Source organism: Manacus candei, unplaced genomic scaffold (genome assembly GCF_025592945.1).
Source record: "Manacus candei isolate 608988 ecotype Guabito, Panama unplaced genomic scaffold, ASM2559294v1 h1tg000043l, whole genome shotgun sequence".
In the NCBI taxonomy this organism is placed as follows: Eukaryota; Metazoa; Chordata; class Aves; order Passeriformes; family Pipridae; genus Manacus; species Manacus candei.
The window spans coordinates 10,467,532-10,489,498 of record NW_026138091.1 but is presented as its reverse complement, the minus strand read 5'-3'; the positions used below and the strand labels follow the sequence as shown (position 1 = coordinate 10,489,498).

The 21,967-nt window shown below is 38.3% G+C and overlaps 1 protein-coding gene across 4 annotated transcripts in view; it reads left to right on the top strand.

Annotated features, from left to right (window-relative positions):
* TMEM117 (transmembrane protein 117) overlaps positions 1-21,664 on the top strand; it is a 188,061-nt gene extending 166,397 nt beyond the window's left edge. For 3 of the 4 annotated variants that reach the window (XM_051795522.1, XM_051795524.1, XM_051795523.1), the window contains 2 exons: positions 8,912-9,041; positions 19,577-21,664. In XM_051795522.1, the coding sequence (XP_051651482.1) occupies positions 8,912-9,041; positions 19,577-20,214 (768 nt within the window). In that variant the 3' untranslated portion in view covers positions 20,215-21,664. Of the gene's footprint in view, positions 1-8,911; positions 9,042-13,436; positions 13,580-19,576 lie in introns of all 4 variants that reach the window. The other variant, XM_051795525.1, reaches the window with a different exon arrangement.
* The last annotated feature ends 303 nt before the right edge of the window (positions 21,665-21,967 follow it).

Below are 21,967 nucleotides of genomic sequence, written 5' to 3'. Positions count from 1 at the left end.
TTTCTGCATGTGCTTGGCAAAAGCAGATATGTTGCTCTAATATAAAAAGCTGAAATTGCATTTTTCCCTCTCTCATGCTCAGGAAGTGAGCTCTTGCATTGGGGTCAGAGAGCAGGCTGTAGAGAAGAGTTATCTTCCCTAATTTTTATCCACATCGAAGGCTATATTTTTGGGTTATGATTTTATTCATTCTGTAAGGGATGTAATTTACGTATGTATAACATACAGAGAGTACTAGCATAATTTCCTCAAGGGATAAGAAAATGAATGGATTTTTGGAGAGGGAAGGGCAGGTTGAAAGAATAGGTAGATCATGATGACTACAGGATATTCAGAGGATATTAGACCAGTCATTGTTGCCAGTTAGGGCTTTTGAAGAACTTTACTGTGAGAAAGGACATCTGCTTTGTAGCACGTACTGACGAAGTGTGAGTGGCTCATCAGGCTTGTGGAGTGGGACTCAACTGAATCACAAAAAGTGTGATTAAACTTGAAGCTTGGGACCCCTAAATGTAGGTGGCTACAAGGGAGCTAGCTGTATACCTGTTCCCAGTCTGGTGAATGGCAACCTAATCCACACAATAAATGTTAAAGACTGATTTGGCAGCATTTATAGTGTAAATAAGTGTGGGCAATATAAATGCCCGTATAGCCTATATCTGTTTCCTCATGTAGTCTGCATTGTTGATGAGTTTGAAAATACATTCCAGAATACTGATACGCCAACAGAGATGATTTTATTTTTGCATGCGTGCTCCTAAGCTTTATGTATTTCCTCAATTGCTACCCAGGTGTGTTTATGTGAACATGATGTATGCATTTCCTACTGCCAGCCCAGCTTATACCAAGTAAGTTGCTCTGCTTCTAGAACAGGTGTGTCTAATAGCAATACCAGAGCTTTTGAAGATAAAACTGGAGGTAGAGGCTGACCATGGAGGTGGGATTCAGGAATGGGATAAGTTGCCTTCAGGAAATGAAGTTTTGTTTGTGAACAGTATGCTGCCACTGCTAATCCTGCTAGCAGACTAAAACTCAGGACACAGAAAATTATTTAAACTTCAACTAAAAAATTGAAACAGGAAGCTGGGAAGACCAAGTATATTCCACATTATTCTCGTTCCTGAAACAAAAAATCAAGTGCAGATAGCCATATTTTGCAAAGTCAGCCTTTCTTCTTTCAATATTTGCGGTTTCCTTTATCTTTCCTTGTATATTAAAACTAGTATATTAATTAGCACAAGATATGAAGAAGAAAATAATTTTGGAAATAATTATTACATTTTTTTAGGGGAAAGGGAATTTCCACTGACTTGTTTGCAAACCCCACATTTAAGTTCATGAGACGCATTTCTCCCTGTGTTCCATACGCATCCAGTATTTTTACTTTATGTAATCTTCTTAAGCTCTGTTCATTTTCTCAGTATCAGTCAAATGCAGCATATAATCCCATTTTTTCTTCAAGAGAAAATTAATATTACTGTTTGACTACCTTAATCACAGCAAGTTGAACAGTGCCCAAGCGTATTTGTAATTTACAGTTACAGCTGAACCAAAACAAATGGATGAAAGTGTCAAACTGAGACTTTTGGTCTAAATCTGCCACTTCAGATTGCGCTTAATACCAAAGGGCAAGTTTACAGTTTTGTTTGTCACCAGACCCAAATTTTGGGAATTCAAAACAGGTGATGGTATAACTCTTCAGAGCACTTATGATCTGAAGGAATTTTGTCCAGAACACTGTGGCTCCTCAGTCAGCCAATTCCAACACTGAGGCAGCTGATTTACTTTCCATCTACAATGAGCAACATACAGTAATCCCCTTGCTCCAGATAGCCTTTATTTCTCTAACACCATTTTTATTATGTTACAAAACTTATAACAAGGAAACGTCTGCTCAGGTATTTTACCGCAAATCTCTCTTCTTAGGTTTAAGCAACACTAAAAAACATTGTTAGGATTTGAATATTGGGCAACAAGGAAATTCATGTGTATGGCTATTTGGAAAGAGAAGGGACAATATACATTTTAATTTAGCTTAAATTAACTGGAGACAGTTGTCTTAATGCAAAATGACTTCAGAACTCTAAGCAGAGCTTACTGTTCTCAAATAGGTACAAATGGCATTAGCAGTATTTACAAATCCTGAAATGCCCCAGGTATCATATTACTGTTCAAATCCAATGAGGGTATATTTCCCACAATGTGTATTATTGCATGTACTCATGAAATGTACTCATATTGTTGAAGATGATTATATAGCAATGTATTTTAAATTTATTTTTATTCTCCACATCATAGTCATATATTTGGGTTTATAAGGTACCACAAAGACTGGCTCTTCTGTTGTGATTTCCCTTGACAGCAGGCTGCAGTCACAGTAAATCTGTAAATATAAGTATTGTGTATTATTAGTGAATGTTCATTTCTCCTATTCACCACAGAAATGGCTTCCATAAAACCTGTCGCTGAGGAAGTCAGAAAAACCATTGCAACTGATTTGCTGGTGGTTTAGGGAAATTTCAAGTGGGGAACAAGTTGCTTTGCTTATCTTTTACAGATACACAATATTATAATATTACCACTTTATTTAGCAGCATAACAGACTCAAGAATTAACTGGAAAAGTTCTCACTGGTGCTTCTCATCCAGATAAGTTACTTATAAGTAGTTAAATGGTAGCTGTAAAACAGAACAGTCCATGCCCTCAGCAGGAAATAGTGATCACTGTTGTTCCTGGTCACTCAAGTCTCAAGATATTAGATCTTCCTGGTCACTCAAGTCTCAAGATATTAGATCTTCTAGTGTCCATCCTTCCCTGTGCACTGGCTTGTTTTCATTTGTTCCTAATGAAAGAGGAGAAAGGGATAGCCATTAATTCTTCACACTGCTTGCAATATTTGTCCTATCGAAGAGCTATCAATGGTCACTAAGGACTGGAGCAGTATTGTGCTAGATGATGCTCAAAGACAGACAAAATACAATCCCAGTCCTAGAGAATTCCATTGCAAAAGAAAGTCCAAGAGTTATGACTGGTTAGACAGGTGGGTACAAACAATAGTGACTTTATCAGTCAGGATGACAGGTAATCCAGGGTACCTAATGCATGACATCCTAATGTTTTCTAATAGCAAAAGAGAATTATACAGAAGAAAGAAAGCATAGAGTTCTGCAGCTGATAGGGAACTGCTCAGGGAAAAAATTCTTTAAATAGAGAAAAAATTCATAGGCTGAATTTATAGACTGATTGAAGGAGCAGCTGTTATATAGACAGTCTGTACCTAAGGTATTGAAAGATCTGAAAGAATTTCAATATGAAAGGAAGTGGCCTATATTTTATTGGATAAAAGAGAAGAATGTTGTGGTCAAAGAAACAGACTAGGAGAATGGTCTTTGAAGCAACATTTCTGTATTGTTGGAGAACAACTGCACTTGTGAAAGCCAGAGGGAAAGAGGCTGATGTAACTGAACAGATGATGAGAACCTTGATAAACATTTTAGCTGTGGGGTTTGGTAGGAATTTTCCTATCTGTGATATGTTATGCAGAGCAGATCTGCTGTATCAAGGCACTACGAGGTTGGAGTCACAGGGGAGAAAGAGAGCAGTGCCATCTATCATGAATCAGGCATCTGCCAGTAAGTGGCATGGATACAGGACTTTCAGAGTAATGCAAGCAGTTCTTATTTTAGGTGGACTGAAATTTTGAGATTACTTTGAGTTTCCTGTAGAAAGGCTAAATACCAATTCAGACAGTTCAGTAACAAGGGGCGCTGTTTTGAGGACATGTGCGTACACAGCTTTGTCTACACTCAAAATGCATTAATGTCTAAATTCAAATTGCAGGGAGTGCAGAGTGCAAAAGGGTTGTTTGGGTCCTGTGTAGCCTGGGAATTGTTGTCTTTAAATAAGTAGAAATGGATGAAGAATTCTGTAATGATTTTTTAATGGAAAGGGTAATTAAAAGCCAAGCATGCATTGCTGCTTTAACTCTCTAGGAGAGAGTTATTGCTGTCTTATTATCATTTTTTCAAATAAGGGAGAAATGAACAAGACTTACAGTGGTCTTTCTTGAGAAAAACCAGGAACCTGAAGAAACTAAGCAAAGACTGAGGAATGAAGAGCACTAAGGTGTCGGAGAACGACAGTAGTCTTGTATTTCCTGCCTTATGTTGACGTATAGTGGAGGGATAGCCTTTCTATACCCATGTCTGATCCTGCAAGCTGTCTTCAGTCTTCTGTCAGTAGGTTGGAGTTCAACTGAAACAGTTATTCCACCATTACAGTGATTTTTCAATAATTTGAATTCTTTAAATCAAGACTAAGTGATAAAAGGTAAAGCAGCGTCTGCAGTTAGAGAGTTGGTGCCACAGTTCCTGATGGAGTTTTGCGATTATTATTGCTGGTAACAATCCAGACAGATGAAGAAAAAAAGATGAGCAGATCAAATAAAATTTTCTAGACTTGAAAACTATGAATAGATTAGCACTGATAGTACCAACATGAAGAAAGAGGTCTTTTGAAGAATAATGTGTCCTCTTTCACTGTAGGACCTATATAGCTCTACAGGTGGTAATATTAAGAGTAAATGTATATTTTTCATTTAATGAGGGCAAAACCCAGCAATGTCTATCACATTTTCTTCCTCTTTAAATAACGCATTGGCGAAGAACAAAAGGCCAGAAGCTGAGCAGTTAAGTTTGATCTCACAGGCATGAAAGTGAGTTCTACTCGTGGCTGATGACTTCCCATCTTATGTAGGTTTGAATGAAACATTATAATTATGTTTGCACTTTAGCAGCTTCCAGCTGCAGAGATTTGAGCTGCAGAGACCACTGAAAGTTGCAGCACTGCAATGAAGTTAGAGATAACCACGGAGGAGTTGGCCTTTGTCTCTGAATTCCAGCTGTTCATTTTTTACTTCAAACAGTTGCAAAAATATAAAACCATTGCATCTTCTTAAACTTCCTCTAGCTGTCTGTCTGCCATGTTCTGAGATGCAAAGATATCTGAAAACAGTCTTTACCTCAAAAAGTTTTAATAAGTAAATAAAAAAATTTCTATAAGCAGTTTCTGAAACACACATACACATTCATATGTGCATTTTCTCCGTTCTGGACCTCTGTTTTTGCTTATTATTCTGAGACATTTAAAGTACAAATGTATTCCTAGCATTAAATATAGCATATATCATAACTACTTAAAGCAGAAATATTCGATGTGCATTTGTCCTCTTTCCTAATTATATCTAAACAGTGTTTATATTACTTTTAGTGTTATTTCATATTTACTGTGTACCAAACACCCTATGAGCTACATTCAAAGAGGAGGAGAAATGAAAGTGTTGCATATTTGTTCACCATCAGTAGTTAGTGTTTTTTAGTCATGGTCCCACCTTCTCTGTGGCAGATTTCCCTGGGTGGAAAGGGGCTGGTGGCTAAGCGATGTGGGGCTGTGTGTGCATGAAGCATAGGATGTGGTTTGCTGAGGGCTAGCATCCACCTCCCAGACAGCTAAGGATCCTTACTTAATCCTGCTGGCTTTTGGTCCTCATCTGAGCTTGGGAGCACAGCCCAGAACCTGCAACAAAAACCACCAAGGAGCAATCCTGCAGCCAGCCAGGACACTGGGAATTGCCAACATGACCCTGTGCAGCTGTGTGTCCTGGCTTGGAGTGAGGACAGGGCTGCCCAGGAAATGCCTTCTCTTTTCCTCAGATGATGGCAGAAAGGGCCAAATCACATCAGAAAGTCTGACTTTGATGCTCAGTTACCATTACTAAAAATATCTTTACTTGAAGAGATACCAAATTGGTGCTGTCACCTCCATTGTAGGGTCTTAAACCAGCACCTGGCATTGCAACAGAGAGTATGTGCATTTGCTTGGCATGGGTATTGTGGTGGTTTACTTTGGCTGAATGCCAGGTGTCCACCTGGCTGAGCACCAGGTGTCCCACTCCCAGAGGGAAAAGGGGAGATGAAAAAAACATAAAAACCTGGGATTTACCAAGAAAGACAGTTTTATATTTACACAGAAAACAGGAAAAAAACTTAACACTACAAACACATAGGCAAAGGAAACTAACAGTAAAATTCTACTGTCATGATACAATTCAGGTGTGCTTCATATAGTATGGGGCTTATATGTAGAAAATGTTATTATCAAGTAAAATTCATCCAGATCGGAAAAAGCTTGTTTATAAAAAAATGAAATGCAAAGACACAGTTCAATACAAAATTCTGCATGGTGGAATTTTATCAGCAATGTAAATCAGCAAAAGGCCCAGTAGGAGTCTTGGGGCAAGGCAGGAACAGGAGGCCAGATTTATATTCCCATGTTTGCTTATTTCTAATGCAGAGTCCACAGCTCTCCATTAATTTACCTTCAGGAATATATAATATATTTCTTTATGTTTATTTCTGGGTGAGATTACATATGACTTAACATGAAACACCGGTCCAGAGAGTTATATTAGATACTGTGAATTGAAAACTTGCACGCATAAAATTTTTATCTCTGGGCATTTTTTGAATGCCTGCCACCTGCAAGAGTATGTCTGCAGATACAGGGTAAGGGACTGTGCAGCTGGGCAGATATTACCATATGTCGTGACCAGGACTGCATGTGTTGCATTAGTGATAAGGCAAAAGGAGAGCATCTTTATTTCTCTTATTTTCTGCATCTGTAAATTGGCACTTTCTGCATTACTGTGAACATTAAGAACCAGGTAAAGAGTATCAGGTTTTTTTCCTTGCTTACACTCCTGTTAATCCCTTTTACTCAGTATCACAAAGAGTTAGCACAAATCAGCTGGTGTTAGTGTTTGGGCCATGCTATTCCCTGTGATAAAACTCTTCCATTTCCTTTCCATTGTAGAAAATGTTGGAGAGTTTAGCAATTCTTGGAAGTTATATATAGTGATTTATCTTTCAGAGATCATATAATTATAGACTATTGTGAGTTGGAAAGGATCCACAAGACTCATCAAAGTCCATCTCCTGCCCCTGCACAGTAAAGCCCCAAGAATCACACCATGTGCCTGAGAGGATCACCCAAACACTTCCTAAACTCTGTCAGGCTTGGTGCTGTGACCACTTCTCTGTGGGCCCTGTTCCAGTGCCCAACCAGCTTCTGGGTGAAAAATCTTTTTCTAATATCCAACCTAAACCTCCCCCGACACAACTTCAGGCCAGTCCCTCAAGTCCTGCCACTGATCCGCACAGAGAAGAGATCAGTGCCTGCCCCTCCTCTTCTCCTCATGAGGAAGTTGTATAGACTGTGATGAGGTCTCCCCTCAGTCTCTTATTCTCCAGGCTGAACAAGCCAAGTGACCTCAGCTGCTCTTCATACGCTTCCTCTCAAGGCCCTTTACCATCTTTGTAGCCCTCCTTTGGACATTCTGTAATAGATTTATATCTTTCTTATATTGTGGTGCCCAAAACTGCACACATATTCAAGGTGAGACTGCCCCAGTGCAGAGCAGAGCGGGACAATCACCTCCCTTGACTGGCTGGTGATGCTTCGGCTGATGCCCCCCAGGACACAGTTGGCCCTCCTGGCTACCAGGGCACTGCTGACTCATATTCAACTTGCCATCAACCAGGACTCCCAGGTTTCTTTCTGCGGTGCTGCTCTCCAGTGTTTCAGTCTGTATGAACATCCAGGGTTGCCCCATCTCAGGTGTAGAATCCAGCACTTGTCTTTGTCGAACTTCGTGGTCGTTGCCCAGCCCTCTAATTTATCGAGGTCTCTCTGCCGGGCTTCTCTGCCTTTGAGGGAGTCAACAGCTCCTTCCACTTTAACAATTCTTAGTTTTGACTATTTTTTTTCCATTACTCTGGAAAGAAACTTTCCGTTTCTACAAAACTGAAAAGTAAAAAGATGGAACTCGTTCTTGTGGGGAGATGGCTGTGTTGGGATGGTTTTCTGACCTCTTCACATTCCATATTCCTTTATATTTTTTTTTAGTAAATGAGGTGCTTGTTTCACTAGCTTGTTGGATACAAACCCAGGGATATGCATGGGAACAGGGGCAGTGTGTTTTTAACAGCAGGTCACCAACAGGACACTGGCAGTAATTGTACTGATTCTAGCACTACTGCTAGACTTTCAGTTTGGACTCTAATAAGCCGTGCTGTCATACCCATTTTCAAGTGACTGATGGTGGGTGCAGATAACCAAGTGAAAAATTGCTTTACATGCAGCTCTTCCTCAGCGGGGTTACCACATGCTACCAAAATATGCATAATGATATGTAAGAGCTTCCACATTTTCAACATTACCTTGTCAGCTGAAGCACAGTAGTGGAGAAAACTGTGCTTGGATTGATTCATGCTGAAGGGCCTACACTTACAGAGAGTGTTTATTTAAATGCATTAAGGCCAAATACAGGAAACACCCTATAAGTTGAACAAGTAGAATACAGATATATGCAATGTTTGAAAGGTTCAGGCCTTTTTTGTCAATTTCTTACCTGTAAACTGTCATCAAATTACAAATTATGGAAGTTGTAACTAGTAAAGCAAGGTTTTTGTATAGGTATTCTTAGTTTTGCAAGGTTTTAAATATCTTATATCTTTTAAATATTTATGTTTAATATCATTTATTTAGTAACCTATTAAATAGGTTAAATATTTTCCTTAGACTATTTTGTATTGTCAGCTGATACAAGGGGTGTCATTCTGAAGTGAACTTTTAAATACATAATTACATGGAGCTGAGGTAAAAATTATAGTGGACTATCTAATATAAATAAGGTATTCTATTTCAAGTGAGTCAATCAAACTTAAAGTAAGAAAATCCAATAATAGGAGGGTTAAAAATAGAACCTTTTCCTTTTATTAATTTAAGACATTTTAAAGGGCAAAAGTATACTGTGAAAGCTTGTATTTAGTCTCTTATTTTTCTTTTTTAACAGGACTGGGAGTTTCCACATTTTATGGGTGATGTTGAAGTGAATCTTCCAGGCTTGCCCTCTGCACACATGCAGTTCAAAGTACCATATTTCCAAAAGATATTGAAAGAGGAATATCACATACATATAACAGGTATGTAATCTTACAGACTGTGACACAGTCACACAGTAAACTGCTTCTGTGTGCTACCATGTGCTTAACCACATACTTTTGTGTGTGTCCCAGTTTTTTTTTTCTATCTCTTCATCTGTCCGTATCCATATCATCCATATATAAACATCTTAAGGAAATGAGGAACCTGTATCTTATGAATCAGAGACACCTACTGTTTTCATGGATGTCGCGGTTTGAGAGCCCCAAAAATCCAATTTCCAATTTCTAAACCTCCCCCCAGTTTACCTCAACACTGAAGAGAAGTTTTCAGGCAGGCACACCTCAATATGGGGGAAGGGAATTATATACAATTTATTACTATACAGAATAAATACTATACAAACTAAAAAGCAGTTATATACACAATATTAACACAGCTTCTACCACCCCTTGGACTCTCCCACATCAGTTCAGGAAAAGTCTTCAGAGCTATAGTGAAAAGTCTCTCTCTCTCGCTGGAGTATCCTGAGCTGCAAGGGAAACAGCTTGTGCCATCAGGATCTTCATCACGAAAGGTCCAAAGAGTCAGCTCTGAGTCCTTCCTCCCTGGTTTCGTGAAGGTTTCCTCCCAGGGGTAAGATGTTCTGTTCTCACCCTCCAGGTTGCAGGTTCTGAGTCTCTACTCAGTTCTTTTTACCCCAAATAGTTTTAAAGTCCTTACCCAGAAAACACTTGCTTGTTTGGCTCTCTCACTCTTCTTTAGCTGCTGCATCTTCCAGTTTCCAAACCCAACGTAGAGCACCTCTGAACCCTCTCTGACCCGTCTCCGATTTCTGCCTAGAGTTCTTCCAGCTGTTGCAACGAATCGCAACTGTTTCTCCCGGCAACCGAGCCTCTCTGGCCCCTCTCTTGGCTCGGCTCCAGAGCCTCGCCTGCCTTAAATCCACACCACCGCCTTCGCAAGCAGTGGGAGAAGAAAAAGAAAGCCCCCTCGCCTTGGCTACAGGGTACTCAATCCAGTTATAACTGTCCCAAGCCCTGCAGTCTAGCTGGGGGGGGGGGGGAGAAAGAGGGCTTGACCTCCTCACGAGAGGCCTGCCTCTCTCCCTCTTACCTCATGGTTGTGAGTCTACCTCTCTCCCTCCCAACACTCCACGCTGCCTTCAGCTGTGGCTTAGCCAGGGCCATGGGGCCCAGAGCCCCCCGAGTTCGGGGGGTGGGGGCCCTGCCACCTCTCAGCTCTCTCACACACTCTCAGACACACACTGCGACACACACTCCGACACTCTACCAACAACTTCTGGCTGTTGTTGATATCTAATTTTCACAGGAGCAAAAAAGAACAGCTCTCCTTGGGCCAATCACCTCTAGGCCCCCTGGCTCCCGGGGAGGGAAGCTCAAACCAAGACAATGGATTTCAGCAACTTCTTGTGACACTAAGTAATACCTAATGTAGCTTCAGAGATCTTTTTTTTCTAAAATTGCTCTCTGGGGGAATTAGCAGCTTATTTCATCTTCAAATCTCTTATGCTTTCAGATGCCTTTGCTGTGATTTATGCTAATATCTTTTCTTTGGATATTCTCATCTGGCAAAGGCCACTCATAACCATACTTCCATCAGTCATCTAACCAGAAGCAGACAGTTCAATAACCTCAAATAAAATAGAATTGCAGTTATTCAGATGGATGATATGTATAGATAAAAAGTACCTGATCCTTGCATACTGTGAGCCAGTATTTTAATAAAAATAGTGTATGAAAAAGAGAAGAAGGTTAAATAGGGATAAATATTTTGGTTTACCCTCAAGCTATACAGAAGGAGTATAGCTTCTCTCTGCATTGAGAAGAGATGGATAATAATGGATAGCAGAAGAATGCACGTGTGAATTGGCAGGGGTCTTTAACTGCTAATATAAACAGTCACAGCCCATGACACCACACAGAAATAAAATAGATGAGGGCATCCAAGGACAGAGCCATATGAAACTCCTGTGGATCAGGGACAAAAGGAGCATTCAGAGATGATAGAAAGATAAGGCCAAGAGCTAGCAGCTGAGTCACAAGCTCACCAGACAGCAAAAGCCAAGGGAAAAAGAATGAGAAGGAAAGAATGATGAACCCAGCACTGAGTTGAGATAGACTGAATGAGGTTTCAGAAGAGGTATTTTCAGCAGAGAAGGCAGAAATGAGATTAAAAAACAGAAAAGAAGATAAAATTAGTGCAGAAGTTACCTGTTGACTATTGAATGAGGGGAGGCAAATGAGCCAGTAGGAAACACAGAAGGATGCAAGATTTTTCAAAATTCAATGTGGGTGCCCTGCTGGAATGCTGAGAGACAGCAACTGGGACGTGTCTTAGTGACACTGTTTGAGCCACTAGTGGTTTATGGAATAGGATGAAGTAAATGATCTCCTGATCAGTGACTAGAAGGTATAGGGTGAGAGGAGATGGAATGTGTATATGAGAGACACATTTTTCTCTGCCAAGTGAACAAAAAGGGAAAGGAGAGGAGGAAAAAAAGAGTTTAGGCATCAAATATATTATGTAAATTATAGGAATGATATTCAGGGAAAGCAAAAAAAGATTTTTTTCCTTTTTCTCAAGACTAGAGCATGAATTTGGAGGGGCTCCCACAAGGTTCACAAATGTCCTACAGTTCTTCCATTGTATAAGGAGAAGTAATGGAATGGATGCACAGAGGAGCAGGAACAATGACTACCCATGGTAGGTTGGGTGGTGCCATCAGATACAGAAACTCAGGATATAATTAGTGGGTGGTAGAAAAGGGATTGAAGAACAAAGAACAGTTTTGCATTGCAGAAGAGACAGAGACATTGATGATAATCAGGGAAGAGCAAAGAATAAAAAACAGCAAAGAACATAAATTGGGGATCAGAAATGCAACTGCTAGCAGTGCTGCTGTTTGAAAGCAGACCAACCAAGAGAAACCAATATTTTTGCATTGTAGAGTTTTCTGGACTGGAATCCTTTCTGATTTTCTGGCAAGAAGGCATTCTTTTAATCAGGATGAGATAATGAATGGAAGGCTGAGGAAAATTTTTCCCTGCTCAGCATTAACAAGATCCATTTATTAGATTCACTAGACAAATCAATCCATTTGACTGCACGTCACGTATCCTGTCTACTGAGTGCCTGTTTTATCTCAGTGCCACACCACCCTTTAGGAGATCTAATAAGCAGCCATAACACATGGCACAAGAACCTCCCTTTGGGTAAGTTTTACTTGAACCATCTGTTCTTGCCATCAGTTCTTGTCTTAGGTTAGGGCATCATCTTGGATCATTTTCAAGCTCTAGTTACTGTGTGGATGTGCAGATACTTGTAATATTCTACTCAAATCAAGGAGCTAATAAAAGAAAGAACTATTTCAATACATATATAAAAAGATTAATATAATCCAGTCTAAAATGAGAGTAGAGAGTGATGCACATGAATTCAACAGCAGCAGATGACATGCTGGTAGGACAGTGATAACAGCCGGAAGCCCCCTCTATTTCAGTGCTGTTTAATACACAGGATCCAGAATTTAACCATGAGACTTCTTTTAAGTAACAATCCAGAAAGTAAGACTAAGGCCTGAATGATGTTTCTTTTAGTAATAGCTATATAGATAAAACCAGGCTGTAAATCTATGACCTATGCTCTGATTTTTAGAAACTGGAAGCCATTTTCTCCCAGATAGCAAGGAGAAAGAAAGTATGGCTGAAATAACATTTGCCATCTTTTTCCTGGTAAATTTTACATTTAGTTCTTTTACAGTCTGTTTTAGTCACTGTTGATTGTTATAAATAAGAGGAGCCATGTTCAAAACTGGTTGTTCTAATAAGCAAGGGTACCACAAAAAAGCAGTTCCAAGGAAAGGGACATTCAGAGTAGTGAAGGACTTCAAGCCACCTTTCTGTTGCTTTGTGCTTAATGGCTTTGTGCAAGTTCTGTACAGAAGAAGGATTTCACAGTTACATGCACTGTGTTGCCAATTCTCCTGATTTTATCACAACTCGAAAGGCAGTTGCTTTTCTTTTTCGTTTTTCCCCTTTTTTCTATTTTGTCTTAAAGTCTTATCTCTTGAATTCAGTGACTTCATGGGAATTTCAGCTGTCAGAAAATAAAGATCATGATAACAGAGCAAAAATATTAAAGGTTGTTTCTGCATAATTCAATGTCTAAAAAGGCAGATAAATACAACAGTGCAAAATGTATTATTTTAACCCATCTTGTTACTTCAAACTAATAACATGCTTTCTTAGGTCTGATGTGATTTCTGAATGTTTTAAGTTGGCATTAATATTGAATTAACATCTCTAGCCTGTAGCTGATATGCTTCACTGTAATTTTAAATTTACGATGAAAAGCCTATCTTATTTTTACTGGTAACTGAGTATCTCATTTTACTCACATTTCTTTGCATCTAGGAACTCCCAGCAAACATCTACTGAGTATTAAATATTTTCATCCTGTTTTGATAGCTGCTTTTTTCAAGAACATCAAAAATAACTTTAATTCCTGCATCTGCCTAGCTCATCTGGATTTCCCTTGACAGATGGTTCATTGCAAAGTATGTGTTTTCCTTTTTAGGCTGATGTTTATGAAAATACATAATCTATCCTAGTTTCTATAATACCCAGGGAAATTTGTAAAACTTAAAAGTAAATTTTGCTACTTCATGGTTAAAAGGCACTGTGGGGCCTGGCTTGTACCCTTTAATAGCAGCACTGGAAATCCAAGAGCATCTGATGTGAAGTGTGTGAGTAACTTTCAAATAGGAAATGTTAAGGTTTGGGTGTCAGAACAGATGGGAGATTTTTCTGGCTGTTTATAATGTGTTTCTGAGTGCTAATCTAGCCCAAGTGCCTTTCCACCCAAAGGAGAAATCATCACCTTCATAACTGGTGAGTGCCTAGCATGGCAGGCTTGTGGAGTTAAACTAACAGTGTGTCTAGATTCAGCCCAAACATTGCCCACAAAGAGTAGCCTGACGGAGCCTGTGGGCAAAAATAGAAAGCTTAAGAGGTAAAAACAAGCTGTCTGTGCACACAAATGTGAAAAAACCTCAGAGGATTTTCATCTTAGATCAGCTGTGAGTGGTCTGTCTGTGTGCATGTGTCTAGTTAATAACACTAATGTGACAGAAGATATGAAGAATATTTCAAATGTTTTACAGAGGTATCTGAGTGGTTTTAGACACCAAATTGCAATTGAGATAAGAGTCTAAAGTCAACATTTCCTACAGTAGCCTCTGGCTATGGTAGCACAGGATGAGGTTGCTTGCATCTAGCCTTATTAAGTGGAATTTTTGCATTCCTTCTTGACCTCAGGAAGAATGCTGAGGACTGGCTTCTATAGGAGATCCTTTTTTTTAGGAAATGAACAGTCTGTTCCAGAGTGGACATAAAAAGATGAAACTGCTCTAGAATCAGCAGCTAGTCTGGAATATTGGGATATATTCCAAGTGCTGCATGTGGAATTGTCCAAAAATCTCATTCAGATGGTGAAAACATGAATTTCTAGAAAAAGGACAATCCATACCTCTTTCAATACAAGAAGGCCCCTGGCATTCATGTGCGTCGCACAATTGTTCAACTTCAGCAGGGAGGGGAGACTGTTTCTAAGCAGAGTTCTGTATAGGCTGGTGTTCAGAACATGGGCCTATGATGCATGTCCACACTGCCATAAGTGGAGGTTGTTCTAGGGTCAAGGTTCCCTTCTGGTGAATGTCCTAGCCAGGAGAATACATGCTTTCTCAGAAAACCAGGAATAAATTTTCATCCCCAAATGCTGGTTGTTAGGCTATAGAATCATAGAATCATAGAATCAATTGGGTTGGAAAAGACCTCCGAGATCATCGAGTCCAACCCTTGGTCCAAATCCAGTCCATTTACTAGATCATGGCACTCAGTGCCACGTCCAATCTGCATTTAAAAATCTCCAGGGATGGTGAATCCACCACCTCTCTGGGCAGCCCATTCCAATGCCTATAAAACGTTTCACATTTTGCATCACAGCCTGACAAGGACACCCACACTCTTGGCTAACTACATACCTCCAATTTTTCTTTTGGGGGATCTTTATTTCACCAAATTTCAGTATTCACCACATTTCCGAATACAGCAAACCAGATTTCTGTCTCTCCAGATGGTGTGTAGCATGTAAGAATGTCAATGCTGTGAAAGCTGGTTATTAACTAGGTCTGTTTTTTAGGTAGTGCATGGCTGAATGACGCAACATATTTTCCCACATGATTTCCTTCTTTGGTAACTTCATTGAAGACTGGATATTATATTCTTTTCAGTTTGCTGACTAGTCTTCCAGTCTTGAGAGCTTATCTTTCTACATCCTTCTATTTCAAATTTTGTGTGTGAAAAATCCACCTTCCATCCATGAACAGCTGATTGGGGCCAGGCATATGCCAGTATTCTTGGCCACACAGATTTCACAGGAGTAGAGCCAACTCTAAAGCAACAGTGATAATGATCCTACAGAAACTGTTAAAGAGACAAGTTAAATGCCTTCATAGTGTGGGGCTGCATTTTCCCTTGTCACTTTTAATCTGGAATGAAACTTCAAATCTTTTAAAATAAAATTAATATCTGTAGCTTCATCATGTATTTATTCTGACTCTTTGCAAAACTACAAACTTGAGCTTGTTTATGTGCAAGGTAAAAGGTCATGATTGACTTCTAGCTTACCAAAATTATTAGCTTATTTCCTATATAAGCTTGATATATGACTTAAAGTTTTCTATAAAAAGCATTATGCTAAAATTAAGTGGTAATAGACAATAATTTCATATACATAGATTATTGATGTGTATAATGTTAAAGGTTGGTCAATATATTAGGTCTCAAAAATTGCTTGTCATGGGAATTTTCATCAGATAGAAGTTTGTGAATGGAGACTATCAGACCTCTTATTTCAGTCTGCTTTAATACATCACTGATTTAGAAGGATTACTTGGTTGACTGGATTTACTTGGCTACCGTGCCTGCTAGTACAGTAGTAAAGTACATGTCTTAAAGAGGGATAGATGGCAGAGGACACTGTATTGTAGAAAAGAGGAAAACATTTTCTGTAAGTAACCAAGACAGCACTAACTCACAATCATTTTGTGTTTGAGGGGATTAATTCAGTCCTTAGCTGCAAGGATTACTGAGTAGGAGCAGAAAGATGTTATTGCTTTCATATATGGTGATAGTGAGAGTGTTACTCATACACAGCCTTTGGTTCTGGTGACAACATTATTCAAAAGAAAAGGAAAGGTCATAGAGCTCATCAAGCATGACAGTGATGCAAAGGATGGAAAAATTATCTAGAAGTGAGAAATTTAAGGAGTTTTGAGAAAATCCACTATAGAACAGCTGTTCTCAGGCAACTAGCTACCACTTAGACATACAGCTTGCAGTTCATCTTCCTTAAATGAGGTGATGGATCTAAGCTGTTTGTATAGTCCACACTAACCCAACAATCCCAGCAGCAGAGTTTAGGGCTGTGCATCTGCCTCCCTAACTCTGCCTAGGAGCTGAGTGAGGGAGTTTCAAGTTCCTACTTTTTATGAAACAGGAATAGCATATCTCTCTTCAATCAGGTGAGCACTTAAATTTTTAATGTAAAAGGGATGGAGCATTATTTAAATGGATCCATTGTAGAAGAGATTAGCAATTATGAAACCATAGTGTAGAGACTACATGAAACCTGAGATCAAGCACCTGGAAATGATCTCAGGCAATTCAGTATTTTTAGTGCTTTCTACTGTCTTCTTAGTCAACTTCTTCACCACAGCAGGCTGCTGTTTCAGGTCTTACTCATTATGTAGCTTTCTTTACATGTTGCATTTAGGACAATGTGCTCACACAGGCAATCACTGTGAAATCCACTAGGTATCTTAATGCCTAAAGAGGATCTATGTCACAACTCAGCATTGCAATGTCTAGGTTTCCTTTGTCAGTCATACCTGAAAATAGACAATCAAGAAAACCATCACAGTGTATTTTGGCCTTTATAAGCACCATCTCAATAGTGTCTCCATTTCATTATGCTTCATATTTTGATCTTTCTCCATAAAAATCTTCACTCTTGTCACATCTAGCTGAAGGGAAAGAACAATCCTGATCCTACATGAGTTTTTCCCCTTCCTGTTATCCCTGATGTCTAGCATATCTCTCTGGAAATTCATCGGTCTTGGCTCTGCAGAAACACAAAGTGCCACATATAGTATTTTGATGAAGCCAATAACAAAAGAACTGGATGTTTGTTTTTTTTAATGAGCACAGCTTAAGGCATGAATTTTGGGACAATGCAGTAAGGGTTTGCTTTTGGGTTGAAACATAGAGTAATATTTCATTCCAAATTATTGTTTCAAAGAGTGTCCAAGTGAGCAACAATAACAGAGAAAGGAAGTTTAGAATGCAGCAGATCATGTTTTCTTGCAAACTGGACATAGATGAAAAAATAATGGTTCTAATATTTTTTCATTGTAATTTCTGTTTAGCCTATTATTCCTAAGGAAATCAGAATTATTTGATTGTGTTCTCTGTATAGATTGCTCTCACTCTCTGTATCAACCACTCAGCATCAAATATGTTTTGAATCCATGACCATTTTCAAAACATTTTCAGACAGTGAGAATCTGAAAAGTAGTGACACTATCATCGTGTCCTAAGAAATGCTGGTTAGGTAAAGGAGTATCATATAACTTAGTGCCCAGCTGAGGAAATAGCAAGGAGAAGTCAGGCATTATACTCTGTTTGACACCAGGCACTGATCAGTGAATACGTGTCCCAGCAGCCCATCTATGCAAGATGTATCTTGTGTCTCTCTGTTGAAAGACAGACATGATGGAGAGACTAGAGTTATTCTGATGGAGAGAAACATGTGAAATACAGCGCAAACATCTGCAGGAAACCTCAAGTTACGTTTTTCTGTTTATTATTTTATTTCATACTTTAGCGTCACTTGCAGTGTCTTGATGTTGATTTAAGAAACTTAGGTATTATAAAATATGGTGATAATATTCTAAAATGGTAACAGATCAGTGATAAAATTGACAAAATCTTGGGGAAATTCATAGAATGGCTTCAGTTGGAAGCAACCTAAAAGATCATTTGTTTCCAACCCATCTGCCATGAGCAGGGGTAACTTCCACTAGATCGATTTGCTCAAAGCCCCATCCAACTTGAGTTCGCTAGAGGAGTTATTCAGAAAATATGGGATTGACTGCAAGGTCTTTTCAGTGCGGTTTGTTTTCCGGACAGTGACAGTAACACAAGAGAATGAACATTCTTGTTAATTTTCAGTCTATTTAATCTAAACTGAAAGAGCTGTTAAACATAACTGCTGAAAGAAGTTGCTCTCCTTATGCTCCTGGAGAATTCTGGTTATACAGTTTGAACGCACAGACTTTCAGGAAGAAACAGACTTTCCTGCAATCCATTTATTCTTTGCAAGTCAATAGCCTAAGTAATTTAATAGATCCTCTCATACATTCATTTGCTTTTTCACTTGAAACATACTTAAATATGATTCCAGCATAGACCAATATCATTCATCAACAGCAGGAACATTCCTCCGTGAATGTCTTTTCACATAATCCCAGGTTCTTGGGTGGTCGGCAGTTGTCACTGCACAGGTAAGATCTTAACATGTCCAGCTAGAATGTTAGACATGCTTTGACTATGAGAATAGTATAATTTGTTTTGTCTGTTCACAGAAAAATATTGGTTAGAAGGGAAACCTTGTGTTCATCTCTTCCAGAAACTGTACTCAAAGCAGGGCCAACTTTGCAATTGCATGAAGTTACCTTTAATGTCTTTTGGATGCCTGGAGGAAGCATACAAAAGAGCAATTTTAAATAATAAAAGGAGAGAGGTTTCCTCCTCCAGTATTACAGAAGCTTAATGTTAGACTATGAGTCCCTCTTTGGAGGAGTTTATCATCACACAGATTATAAGAAAAGCTAAGCTGACTAGACTCTGAATTCTACAATCAGCCCTTGCTATTTCTCAAGGGTGCGATATCTATAAGTCACAGTTTATCTGAATTCCCCCACCTGAATATGTCTGCACAGCATGGTTGGTATATCAAACAACATAAGTATATAGACATTGTAAGTATATAAAATTTGCATAATTACCAACCTCGAAAACCTGAGTCATTTCTAGAATATAAAGGGATCTATCAAATATGGCCTTTTCGTGGAAAATTTCCCTATGAATATTTTTTAAGCCCTGGAATTCCTGCTTTTTTAGGTTTATTGATCTATACCACATCACCTAGTGGTCTGATCAACTGATCACCTACAAACCGTAATGTTAATTGAATTGATATACTGCAGAGGTTATGTTACAACATTATTTTATTATGTGTCCAGACCTAATTGAGAAATACTAAGGGATATTCAGCATAAATCTGATTATGGTGGAAATTTATTTACAGCTTTGCTTTACAGACTAATAAAAAAGGACTTTTTTTTTCATCTGCATAGATTTTACATATGACTGTGTTTGTACTGCCTCTAAAATGGATATATCTGATGACAAAACTTTATTTTTCCAAACAGGCAAATGGTTTAACTATGGAATTATCTTCCTTGTTTTAATCTTGGATCTGAATATGTGGAAAAACCAAATATTTTACAAACCTCATGAGTATGGTCAATATATCGGTCCTGGACAGAAGATCTACACAGTGAAGGACTCAGAAAGCTTGAAAGACCTTAATAGAACTAAGTTATCTTGGGAGTGGAGATCCAATAACACTAACCCATTGACGAACCGGACCTATGCTGAAGGGGACATGTTCTTGCATAGCAGATTTACAGGCTCTAGCCTTGATGTCAAATGTCTGGCTTTTATTCCAAGTTTGCTGGCTTTTGCTTTGTTTGGTTTCTTCATCTGGTTCTTTGGGCGATTTCAGAAAACTGACCAAGGCATGGAGAATTTAGACAAATCATACACAAGAATGAAACGAAAGTCACCGTCAGATATGGGAATGACACGAGAAAATACACAGGTGTTAGAAGAACCGTTAAGTTTTCAAGAACCACATCTGGTATCCATAAAATCAGACTTAAGTGAAATAGTTTTTAATTCTTCTCTCCTAACTTCTGAAAACCTGAACGCACAACTGAATGAACAAGATAGCCCCTTACAGCCAGTACCAGAGTCCTCTGTCCCTAAAAGTAATCCTGTGACGTAGAAGCAAATACCCAGGAAAATCAGTTTAAATAAGCAGTTACTATAAGATTTCAGTTTTACCTTTTGTAAGTTAAGATTTACATAGTGTTTAGAATAAGAAACTCAACCTATACCAAGAGGTGCTCAGCATGCTTTTTCTAGGAATTTTATTTTTTATTTGTATTATAGTACGTGCCTATTGTATATCTAACATTCCTTTATAGATTGCTTCCCAAAATTGCACAAGCTATTTATTAATACATTACCTTAACTGTATAATAGTGTACTAGATGATTACTTGCAGGTATAAAATTCTACCGTGGTGGTGCCTTGAGACATTAAACTGTTTTTTAATTCAACACCAGGTGTATAACACAGTTCTTCTCATCTGTTTTGCAAAGCTTTTTGTATACAATTGTTTCAAGTATCATTTGATGTCTTGACAGAGGAGATAAATATAGTTATTCCCAAAGAAAGCTTTCTGTTAGGACATCACAACTTGACTTTGTTATTTATTCATCTTTGAAGCCAGAGGCTTTGATGACCAGACTGCAGAGAAACACGTTGATTACCTTTTAATTTTGCTGGCTGGCTGCCAAACACAAATACAGATTTATTATGCGGTAAACAGCAGAGACATAATACAGCATGGGTCACTACTTGTGAAAATATGAGTTTCTCCATCAGTAATAGCAATTAGGTGATAATGCCTAATTATGTTTTTCCTAATTAAAGATAAACTGGTCCTTGATTAAAAGTTTTGCCCTTCACCTTTTAGAAACAGGGGTGAAAATACATAGTTGAAGCAACTCTTTCCATCATCACTGCAAATGCATGCAACATCAAAGAGCCAATGAAGTGATTACAGTAAAGGACACAAAGACCATTAAATCCAGTATTTTTGCAATTCGGTGCAGATATGGTCTGGGTATATGTGAAACATACATAGATATACACTGCATATAGACAGTCTTAACTTGTCCAAATACTAAAGAAATGTTTAAAGTTTTTGATTAAAATAGATTAATTGTTGATTTTTATTGTATTCTTTTTTTTCTTCTTCATTCATTATCTATGAATATTTGTAACCTGGAATCAGAAATGGAGAGAAACTGGGGGTTTTGTTTTTTTGAAGGGGACATCATAATGTGAATTTCTCTGCTGTATGATCAAACTATATGCACTAGAGAAATTGCATATCTAAAACATCAGAAAGACTCTGATTTGCCTCTAATTTAATTCTGTAAATTGTTGTTACAAGTTGCTAAATAATAAGTCATTTTTAAGTCTGAATTATTTCCCTGTCATTTCCTGGTGTTGCTGTATTTTGTCTTTGTGACTTTTTTATCTCCGTTGTTTTTGATCAATTTGCTTTTAAGTTTTCAGAATGCTGAATTTAGCATGCATAAAAGAACTATGCATTTATTAACTGTCACTTGAGAGCCAGTTTTAATAAACATCATTCAACAATTGTTTATTATGAGGCAGGAACACATTCTGTTAGTTTTGCAATTTTTGAAAACATTTTACCCATGCATTGCTCTGTTTAAATCATAAATATTTCTGACACTAAAAATGACACACAGCATCACAGTAATGTCAAAATCAAATATTTTGTTTATGAAACATTTAGTATTTCATCAGGAGAAATTTCACTTTATAAGCATACTAAATTTTTATCCATTAAAAATTATGACTAAAAATAAATCAATTAGCCTTTGCCTACTGCAGCCTGTAAACTTGTTTAATTGATGTATGATATAGTCAAAAACAAG